General features: G+C 28.4%; 4 protein-coding genes across 4 annotated transcripts; 3 read left to right on the top strand and 1 right to left on the bottom strand.

Annotated features, from left to right (window-relative positions):
• The first annotated feature begins 1,231 nt into the window (after positions 1-1,231).
• On the top strand, positions 1,232-2,032 carry LOC107067084 (uncharacterized). Its single transcript, XM_015322282.2, has 3 exons — positions 1,232-1,481; positions 1,576-1,770; positions 1,893-2,032. The coding sequence occupies exons 1-3, from the start codon at positions 1,232-1,234 to the stop codon at positions 1,931-1,933; spliced, it is 486 nt and encodes a 161-aa protein (XP_015177768.1). The 3' UTR covers positions 1,934-2,032.
• On the top strand, positions 1,995-2,458 carry Vti1b (Vesicle transport through interaction with t-SNAREs 1b). The gene has a single exon (XM_015319482.2). The coding sequence runs from the start codon at positions 1,995-1,997 to the stop codon at positions 2,340-2,342; it is 348 nt and encodes a 115-aa protein (XP_015174968.2). The 3' UTR covers positions 2,343-2,458.
• Positions 2,459-2,610: 152 nt separating this feature from the next.
• LOC107067072 (uncharacterized) lies at positions 2,611-5,587 on the top strand. The gene is made up of 2 exons (XM_015322260.2): positions 2,611-2,788; positions 3,373-5,587. The coding sequence occupies exon 2, from the start codon at positions 3,377-3,379 to the stop codon at positions 4,115-4,117; it is 741 nt and encodes a 246-aa protein (XP_015177746.2). The 5' UTR covers positions 2,611-2,788; positions 3,373-3,376; the 3' UTR covers positions 4,118-5,587.
• A 437-nt stretch (positions 5,588-6,024) lies between these two features.
• Rep (Rab escort protein) lies at positions 6,025-10,699 on the bottom strand. Its single transcript, XM_015322239.2, has 11 exons — positions 10,221-10,699; positions 9,992-10,058; positions 9,122-9,313; positions 8,859-9,045; positions 8,525-8,762; positions 7,938-8,160; positions 7,639-7,845; positions 7,417-7,541; positions 7,168-7,328; positions 6,859-7,035; positions 6,025-6,777 (listed from the first exon to the last, which is right to left on the bottom strand). The coding sequence occupies exons 1-11, from the start codon at positions 10,267-10,269 to the stop codon at positions 6,604-6,606; spliced, it is 1,800 nt and encodes a 599-aa protein (XP_015177725.1). The 5' UTR covers positions 10,270-10,699; the 3' UTR covers positions 6,025-6,603.
• Between the last annotated feature and the right edge of the window lie 294 nt (positions 10,700-10,993).

Raw genomic sequence — 10,993 nt, 5'->3', positions numbered from 1 at the left:
TTGTTTCGAATCATCTATTATTCAATTCGTAAACTATCATTATTTCCTACAAATAAATTTTCCTTCACGATTCTTTGTAATACAAACACATATAAACAATTTTTATAGAATTATTTTTACGTTTTTTTATTAAATGCATAAACATTGCTATGATTTTAATTGGAATATCATTTGTATAAAAATGTTTATAAAATTTTATTGAAATATGGCTTTGAATTTACATCAATAATGTCAAGAAATGTGTATACTATGTACACAAATATATGTGTATGTATATATATTATGTATAAACTATACGTGTGTGTGTGATCAAGGTCATGACCAACGTTCGAAAGAATATACACCAACCACATAAGGTTTCACAGCAATGTAGAAGAAATATGTAAAAATATAAATACGAATATCTAGAGAAAAATAAAGATATATAAAACGCGTCGAGATTTTATGATTTCAAAAAAGAAAATCACATAAAAAATATCATAAAAGAAGCAGAAAGAATGTGTATAAACGCAAGTTAAAAGATATGATATTGTTTAAATAAAACATTTTCTATGATTAAAGGTTTTATAAATGGACGATAAAGTATTAGTCACTAAGAAAAGCAAATAAAGATTAATTATTAATATTCTTGTAAATTGAATATTATATTAATTGATGACTATTATAATAAACATATTTTTATTATTTAGAAAAAGTTTATATATAATATATGTATTATAATTACTAATAAAATAGTCGTTCTGTTTTACCGACTGTTCCGATATGATTTGTTGTAGTAGTTCAGAAAGAGTGAATTAAAGATGAGGGCGACACTTTACCTGTGTATTTTCCTTGTCAATCCAGTCGATTTGGTTTTTCTTTGTTGGGTGCGTCATATTTCAATGCAATAAATAATCGCGATTGTGTTATTTTTTTCTTATCGATAGGAAATTATTCGTATTAATAATACAAGGAAGAATATAATAAAATGATTAAAGGGTAAATAAAATTGTTTTGTTAATTTTGGTCTAATTAAATAATAAATTTTGTTTTTACATACTTATTTATCTTTTGACGTTAATCTGTTATATTCTGGTTACTTTTGAAAATTTAAAAAATATTGGTAGATCTAGTAATAATTAACGTCGTTATTTTTGTAGGTTAGATTTTATAGATTATCATGGAAGACTGTAAAATGCGTGAAATAGAAACAACATTAATTATTACTAGATAGTTAATTAAACATTAAAAAATGGAATTTATTATTAAAAAAACTACGTGTAAAGATGGTGTCGATTCGTGGAAGAATAAAAAATGTCTTATTGAAGAGGCATTCAAATCGATGGATACAGATTCAGATGGTTATTTAAATTATTATGAAACTAAAACAGCTATGAAAGCTTTGGGGTTAAGAATAAATAAATCTTTTGTTTTATCGACTATTCGCATGTACGATAAACGTGGTGATAGCAAAATTAGTTTTGATGATTTTTATTTCGTCGGTCTGTACGATTATATTCAATATATTATAACTCTGTTAAGTAATATAGAATTATATAGTGTTATAGATTAACTTAGTTTTATTCTAATTATTAGTATTTGAAAAGTTGAACAAGCAAAATCCTATAGATCATCTTAAGTATGTGTTCAAGATTTTTACTGCAGAATCTTTGATAGATAAAATTAGATTGGAAGATTTACAAAGAATTAATAATAAAATTGGCTGTAATCTGACCATCGATGAAATGCAGCTTATGATCAAAGAATTTGATAGGAATCAAGATGATTCTAGTAAATGCATTATGTTACATTTTTCTTTTTTATCAAATTTATTAAAACAATTTATCGAGTTAAATACTCAGATATCTAAATATTGTTGCAAATGTTCTGCATTATTGTTTCTTTCTTTGTAGTTGACGAAGCTGAATTCATTGAAATGATGACTGAGTCATAAAATTAAACCAAGTTATTAGAAAATTGTATGCAAAATTATATTATTTATTTCATCGGTTAAAATGAATTCACAAATTGATTGGGATGCAGAACATCGTCGTACATTGCTCGAAAGTAATGCTACTTTGGAACGTACAACGCAATCTTTGACAAGATCGCATATAGTCGCAACTGAAAACGAGCAAATAGGAACGGAAGTAATATCTGAATTAGAAGGACAAAGAGAGCGTCTATTACGAGCAAAAAGAAGATTGTCTCAAACCGATGAAGAACTTAATAAAACACGGAGAATTTTGAATAGAATGAGAATAGGAGTGTTAACTAATAAGTTTGTATTAGGGTTGATCATACTGTTGGAAATACTTATACTTGGTATAACCGTTTATTTAAAATTTTTTTATAAAAAATAAAATTTCCAAGGATTCTTCGTTTGAGAGAATATTGAAATTTATTAAATAGGTATCTTGAATCATTTTGTAATTTGTTTCTTTTTGTTTTTACTGTAAATAAACTATAGTTTAAAATATTTTTTAAAAATTAATCTCTAGAAGATTGTCTCAATGTATTGTCAGAACTTTCCAGTTCCATCTAGCGTTCGAATTTAGGAGTATAGTCTCGATGGTAAGTTACCATCTTAGCAATTTCTAGCATTGTATAGATTGCATCGAAAGTACATAGAGAGATGGTGTTCGCGAATGCTCCAAAAACAAAGAGGGTGTGAATTTTCTCTTTGTATATTTTATATATTTACGGACTAATTGTGAGAATTACAAGTGACAGTTCTTCAATGTTATTCTATAGAGATGTATAAATAGACATGAAAATTTAACACTCTATTTAAATCTTAGTCTTTCAAGTAAGTTTAATTTTTTGTGGTACAATTTGCAAGACTAGTCGAAATTCATTTGATTTTTTCAGTGTGCTTTTATAATGCATAAAGACACATGTATATTATGAATATGTAATATCTTCATTATAATAACAAATATGATTAAAATACAAATGTAGTGAAATATACATACATACATATATATATATATATATATACATATATATATATATATATATATATATATATATATATATATATATATATATATATATATATATATATATATATATATATATATATATGTATATATAATGTATTTAAATTTTGTGTGATATTGTAAACGTAATCTAATTTAATATATGTTAAAAATATCGCAATCAACAAATTTTCCTTAACAATTAAATTAATTTTATCAAGAAAAAATATATATTACAATTTATGTTTGTTTGTAAATATAAAATAAATATTTTGATTCTTTTTTAATGCTACAATTATGCTTGTGTTATAACTATTTCTTTTATTAATTTGTAAGAATGAAAGAAAAGCAAAAACAACAGTAGTTGTGTAATTACAAGAGAAGCATTTGAAGAAGTTGACAACTGTTCTAGCATTATGGAGCTACAAGAAAATGATCAAAGCGAAGATACAGCTGCTATGAAGCATATACAGTTTGATTTAGAGATGGATTCTATTACTGAAACAGCTGTTTATTATTCTGCTACTCCAAGAAAATCCCTTCGGGGTAGACGTAAAAAAACGATGGACGGGAGATTACAATCACAAACTTCTTTGTTAAAATCTAATTATAACATTAATGGCGAACAAAAATTAGGTCCAAAGTATCGACCTATATGGCCGAAGCCTTATCAACCAAGTTATTCAAATAAGCCTAAAATCTATGGTCTACCGTCCACGATGAATGAATTGTCTGCATTAAATCCTGCGAGTCGAATTATTGTTACTACTACGACAACGAGTGCTTCACCAACGAAAGAAAAAGTCCATGATAATATGATGTCGGAGAAGCCTAGTAAGAGGACACATAATTATTCTAAATCTACTACATCAAATTCCAACAATTTGAAATTATTAACCAAAGAAAATGTTAATGTCAAGAATTACGGTAAAAATTGCAATACTTCGAGAAAAGATTTTAATTTCATTCAGATGAAAGACAAAGATAATAAAGATAAAGGTAGCATCGAATTGTTTTTCGAAAGTATGGCACAAACCGTTTTAAGTTTACCTATGCACGTACAAGCTCAAATTAAAATGGAAATTTGTAAGCTTGTTACTATGGCAGAAATCAAATATTCTTCAACGCAATCAAAACATAGCTGTAGAATTGATTGACCCAAGTAACTGTAGAAAAAGATTCTTTATATCTTCGATAATGATTTAGGTATTACTTTTTTTTTTTTTTTTAAATAACCTAATCGTTATTCGAAATGTTAAGTTAATATAAATAATATATATATATATATATATTTAGAATAAACTGTAAATGTACAAAAAAAAATATAATAAGAAATATTATTCTAAATCGTGATGTTTTATTTTAAAGAAGGAAGTTATAAAAAGAAAATGCTTATGATACAAGTTCCCAAGATATAATACGTTGTTGTATATATAATGGGTAATTTGTTAAAGAACAGTTTAAATTGCGAAAAAATAGGACAATGAATGCTTTTGTGAAATATTTTTTATGTTTTGACAATAAACACCTCACACAACAAACAGAAGAAGAAATCACACTGTGTGTAAGATTTGTAAAATTGTACAGTGAGTGATCGTTTAACAAATATCACTTTTGAATGGATTATTTTCGTTACTGATCACCTACTGTAGTGCAAAACTAATGAAAGATATAGAGAGAAAGAGAAAGAGAGAGAAAAAGAAATAGAAATAGAGAAAACGTTGGATAAGTTTTGCATTTAATACAAAATATGATATGCATGCTATGAATATTGAGATATAATAATAAATACATAATAATAATAATAATATTAAATCAAATAATAAATATATGCTTTCTTGAAAAAATTAATATTAACGTGTAAAAAATGTCATGAGATTGGATGAACATTTGTAGAATATAAACTGATTTTTTATTGTTTCGAATTTTTTGATATTCTAAGAATAAGATAATTTTTATACTTCTATTCAAAAAATAATTTAAGAAAACAAAAGCATTTTTGTCGTTGTATTAGTATATATATATATATATATATATTAATCGTAATTCATCACGAGAGAAGAAAGACTTAATTGCAAAAAATTGCTAGAACGAATTTTATTTAGAAAAATCGGTAATTAATGCGGGAATGTATTTTTTTTTCTTCAGTTATTGTTTTGTTTTAGTATTGTAGATATTAATGAACAATTTGTGAAGCTAACAAAAATTCTCAGGGGGTAGGCGGGCGGAGGGGGCGAGGGTTGGGTTGGGGCTGACGTACCTTCGCTTAATTTTAAGTGTATTTTTTATGCACTGTGTAATATATAATGTCAAATATAAATAAATATGAGTATTATAAAGCATTTGAAGAAACTGGGTTTATACATGAATCCAGTTAGGCTGTTGTATGCAACGATACAAGATATATTATGCTGTAGAGCTTAGAAACATAAATTTCAATGAATTTAATACTTTTTTTCTCTTTTTTAGTAAATTCATCTTACAGCAAATCGTCTATTTAAAAGTTGCGAGGCCAAAGATGAGCACATGAACTACTTTCTTTGGGGTTTATTATAATAGAGAATTGTTTAAATCTTTGTAAAATTAAGAAAGAAAAACAAAATAAATATAAATTAAAAAAAAGAAAACTAGGAATAAAAATAATTTAAATCGTTAAACGTGTGATACATTATAATGAAGTTTCTAATGATCAAAAAAGGAGAATCTTAAAAATTATTAATAAAATACTTAGAAAAGAATGTTACTTCTTCACAGCCTTGATTACAATTGGCTCTTATAAACGATTAACAGTTATCGATAAGATTTTCTTTTGTTTGCACGTATAGCATGATAACGTACAAATACAAATAATATTAATAATATTAATAATAATAATAATAATAATAATAATAATAATAATAAAATCTCATATATAAGTACGTACACAATAAGTTTGATCTAATAACGAAACAATAACCCGTTGTTATATAAAAAGAAATTGTGTGAAAACAAATGGAAACAAACAATAAAAAATGGAATACGTATAAAGAGAGTGGCAAGGTGGTATTCAGCTAAATGCATGGTATTGACTCACTACATTCTTATATTATGTCAATTCGAATAATGGCAATAAGTACGAATATAAATGCAACCGTAAATTTTGACACTTATCGGGTGATACGATCATGTACTGTCCAATACTCGTCACTGTGTTCACAAAAAGGAGCGTGCCTGAGACTTCTTCCTTCTCCTTTACATGCATCATCATTATATATTGACATTTCTATGGTTTCTTCTTATTATTTTTATCCATTTTTGGGTTAATTTTTGTATATTGTATTTCGTATTTTATTTATATTTTTTTTATTAATCTTAAAGATTAATCTTATAGATGAATTAATGCAAAAGCATGTAATGGCAAAATCTATCATTTAAAAACTGGACTTGGAGTGAAATCTGACAAATGTATAAACTCAGTTTTAAAAATGGGATAGTAACATTTCTCTAAAGCCATTTTTGCTTGTATTTGCTACTCTTACATGAATGGTGAACCGGCTATTTCTTGAATATATAAGTGAAACGTAATAACGATGAAGGTAGAAGACACTAAGGGCGCAAGCCTTATTTTCTCTTGTAACACTGTTGAAGCAATATGTTAATTATTTCATTCTTCCTTCTCTGCCTTCTCAACATCTTGTTTCTCCTCTCCGTCTACTTGCGTATCTCCTTCGAATTTCGGTCCAGGTGCTTCGTCACCTTCTAAAACTATTTCCTCTGGATCCGGTGCACGTGGTAAGAAATCGTCATCCGGATACATGGATTTGAATATTTCCTTTGCCTAAAGAAAACAAACACAAATTATTTTATAAATAATTATTCATCATTTATTATATTCATCATATTTTTGAATTAAACATACTTGATCAACTGCAAAGTCAAAATCTAATTCCAAATCCGGTCCAGAACACAAATATATGTTGCTCGGTGCTGTATCATTTAATTTGATGTCGCTTGCTGGTAAATTTAAGTATAATGACCATAATATTTGGGGTTTTAAATCTTCCTCATTTGGCTCATAATCTTGTTGATTACCTTCCTAAAATAAACAAATAGTCAAATATTTATTTTAAGTTTTGTATTATTACGGCTAGGGATTCTTTTTCCTGTTAGCCCTAAACAAGGATTAGTAAAACTCATTTGTATAGAATACTTTGAGGATATTTGTTACCTGCAGGTGTCGTTTATCTGGTGAAACTGTTTGAGTATGAGAATCTGTTGAACTACGTCCAAGACTAGGTTCTACCATTTCAGATCTCAAAAATTTCTTTACCATGTATTCTAAATCTTCCTTTGCCGTTTTAGTACGTTTGCATGTCATGTGAACCATAACTAAAAGAAAATATAATATTTAAAAAAATAATGTAATTCAAAATAAATATAAGAATTCAAATATTCTTTGAATTATCAAAATACGTACATAAACCTTGTGGACAAGCATTAGTAGATGGTCCCAATTCGATCAAAGTAACAGGTTCTTGTCCTGGCTCTTCCGGTGGATAATACAAAAGAGTTAAATTTTCCTTTTCTCCTTGCATAATTGACCTAGAAAATATTATAATTAATAAAAAGATATTATATATAATTAAAAAATTTAAATGCATTAAAGTCATTGCAAATAAAATGATCAATAAAATCATACCTATCTGTAATAAAAATTCCTCGGGAAATTTGTTGTTCACCCTCAAAAGCTACAATTTCTGGTGGCAAGTGTCCTTGTCCTACAACTAAATGCTCCAAAGCCAGTCTCTGTTTTCCAGTTATAATAGCTTTGCATTTATCTTCATTAATTACTACGCCATCCAACTGTCTTTTCAAGCAATATACTCCACCAAATACAGCACATAATCTGAAAATTGTTATCATTTTTAATTAACCAGAATTATGTTTCTTGTTTGCATTTACATGTTTTTTTGATGTTGTTAATATTTTAATAGTTACCTGCAGAAACATTGAGGTAATTCTCCACTACCGTACATAGGCCATAAGAAAGGAGTATTTCCATAACGTCCAAGACTGTTAAGGAAATGCTTTGTGCGATTAACACCATCTCTGCAAGATGTTTTGTCTGTTACCATAGCGATGGCCTGCACAACGTAGTGCTGTACTATCGGGGTAAGATTTTTTGTATTGAGATATTCTAAAAATGTCTTATCGCGAAAACCTGTTGGGAGAAAATTATTTGTTTCAACAAACGGATAATTATATTGTAAATTATATGACATTTTCTTGTTATATATAGAACAGAAATCAAATATGATTTGAAATGAAAAATGATTTATAAATGAGTTTCCTTTCCAAGGAGTACCAAAGGTATATTATATACCATCTTATACTGCAAAGAATATTAAGTAGGTATCTCAATTACTTAGTCATTCAATATGTCACAAGTGGAATACAAAGCAAATCGTTTTTATTCTATTGGATATTCTACGTGTAATGTTATGAATCAGCGAATAAAACAAATCCAGAGAAGTACGTAGCCTTGTTTGTTAAAAAAAAAAAAAAAAAAAGGCAGATGTAATTACCATCAAACTCTGGGCTATCGGCTCCCTGTTCCATACAAGATGTTAAAAGTTGCATCAACATTCTCTTCTCTATGACGCTAACAGTTTTATTAGCGAATACGTCTGCGCGTGAACATGGAACTTGAGTTAATTTGCCATCCATGTATGTAGCAACTCTGGATACTGCACGAAATTCTGCATAACGTGCAATATTGCTTGAGATCAGCAATTCGACCAATTTACCACGTGCGAATAGTAACTGTAATAAATAGAAAAATTCACGAGTTTAAAAGTAAATTATATAACAATGTTATTTTTATATTTAAGATATTCTTTATTTATAGGAATAACTTACTTTTGGTGCCAAGTCAATGTTGAATCTTCTGTATTCTTTTTTTATGCGATCTATACTCCAATGTTTGACAATTTCTTTTTTCTCTGTGTTATCTTCATCAGTTTTCTCTGCGCCTTCGTTACCAACGCTATCTCCAGTTCCATCTGTCTGCGTATCTTTTGAGGATAGAACAGGTAGATCTGCATCACTTAATATAAAATTTAAATTATTATTTTACAATAATTTGATGCGTTATAAGTAATTGTCGTACTATGTTAACTTACTTTGAAATATACCAAGTTTCTTCGATATTCTCAACAGCTGAATATTGATCACTAGCCTTTAAAAATATTTGTCCGTCTTCTAAATCAACTTTAGTATCTCTTGTATTGTTCTTGGCAGTTTTTAGATCTTCTATCCATTTTTGTAAGCCATCAAAATTAAATGTTGCCCAAAGTCCGCCATAATATTCGTTGCTATTATACAAATTGTATATGTATACATATAAAAGAAAAGAGAAAAAGAATTATTAACCCTTAATGCTGAATACTCTTAGTTGAAATGTTTTGCAGAGACAGGGAATACTTTATTGCTAATATGAATTCTGTTGCTTGATTATACTAAGCGTAGCTAACAATAAATTATATTTGTTATTATTCTCTCAAATTAAATGAAATTTGTTAAGTATTATTTTAATACTCTAAGATTCCAAACAATTATCAGTACTCTGACTGACATTGTATTTTTTTATTCGTATAAATGCATCCATAGTCCACGTTGGCAACTTTTAGCAAATACATATGTGCATCTATAGTGAATAAAGGATTAACAAATATCTCATATAAAGAAATAATAATATAATTATAAAAAATTCAAAATAGGATTTAAAAAACAAAATAAATTATCTATGGATAAAAAAGCAAATAATAATCAATTTTATTGTACAGTATAGAGACACATTATCTATATATATATATATATATATATATATATATTGTATACGTATATGATCGAAACGTCGAGAAAATGAAAACGTTTTATCTATAAAAGAATCTAAAATATAAGAATTAATTTCGGATGATGCTTTAAGGATATTAATAAAATAAAAATGAAAAGATAAAAAAAAGGCATGAAAGAAGTGGCCGAGGACGCACCTGTCCAGATGTAAAACCTTTTTGCCTATCCTGCTGGCCGCCGCGGCAACGATCGATTCCGTCATACCTGTCAAAAGTCATTATGCCGGTTGAGGTACGAACGAAAGTACGACGACGATTATTATTTTTTATGATTATAGCAATGATGATAGTTATGAAAATGTCCTATTTAAATTGCATTCAGTGGATTAAAATGTAGATAAAGGAAAAAGAGGACAAAAATCAATACCTGTTCCAACAACTACAACATCGTACTCGGTTGGCAGATCGTCCTCCATGATTTCGTTCTCTTGTCAAATTCCAAACTAACGCGACGACGACGACGAAGAAGAAGAAGAAGAAGAGTAATGATAATAATAATAATAAGAGATAAGGAATGCTTGCTTAGAGGTAAAAAAAAACGAGCGCTCGGTTAAAAACTCAATTCATTTTGTCGAGAAATAACGGCGCGCGATTAATGTCAAAAATTTCGTTACAAAGTAGCCCCGCCCCGCGTTATTGTTAACACACCAAACGTACGACGAACTAACACCCCTTCTTCTTTCTTTCTCTTAATAAGTACACACCAAACCATACGGTTTCTACCGGTTTTTACTATAATAATGGAGGCTCCCCGATACTCACTCCCTACGTGTACTTACTCCGAGACGACAGACTACCGTGTATATATCTATATCGAGCGGAAAGAACAAGGAATGACGTATTGTCTATCTCTTTTATGACGTCTAATTATTGCGCATGCGTCCCTGTTGCTGACCGCGTCGTCTACTACTCGCCGTTGCGTTATCCAAACGAACTAATGCACCTATCCAAATTCGCTCACTCAGTGAAATTCCTAAAGGTGCGATCGTATTATCGTCGTTAACTTACTGTCATGAACTATCGTTCCTTTATCAATACTTAGATTAATATACTTCATGGATTTAGGTTATGAGAACATTTTTAATATGAATTTTATAGCCTTACTTTTGATACATTTTTTCAATTGTTTTACTTTGTTAT

Source organism: Polistes dominula, unplaced genomic scaffold, assembly GCF_049000335.1.
Source record: "Polistes dominula isolate Pdom_NZ unplaced genomic scaffold, Pdom_raw_medaka contig_12, whole genome shotgun sequence".
Taxonomy (NCBI): domain Eukaryota; kingdom Metazoa; phylum Arthropoda; class Insecta; order Hymenoptera; family Vespidae; genus Polistes; species Polistes dominula.
Note: the sequence above shows the minus strand (reverse complement) of the source record. Positions and strands in the feature narration are given on the sequence as shown.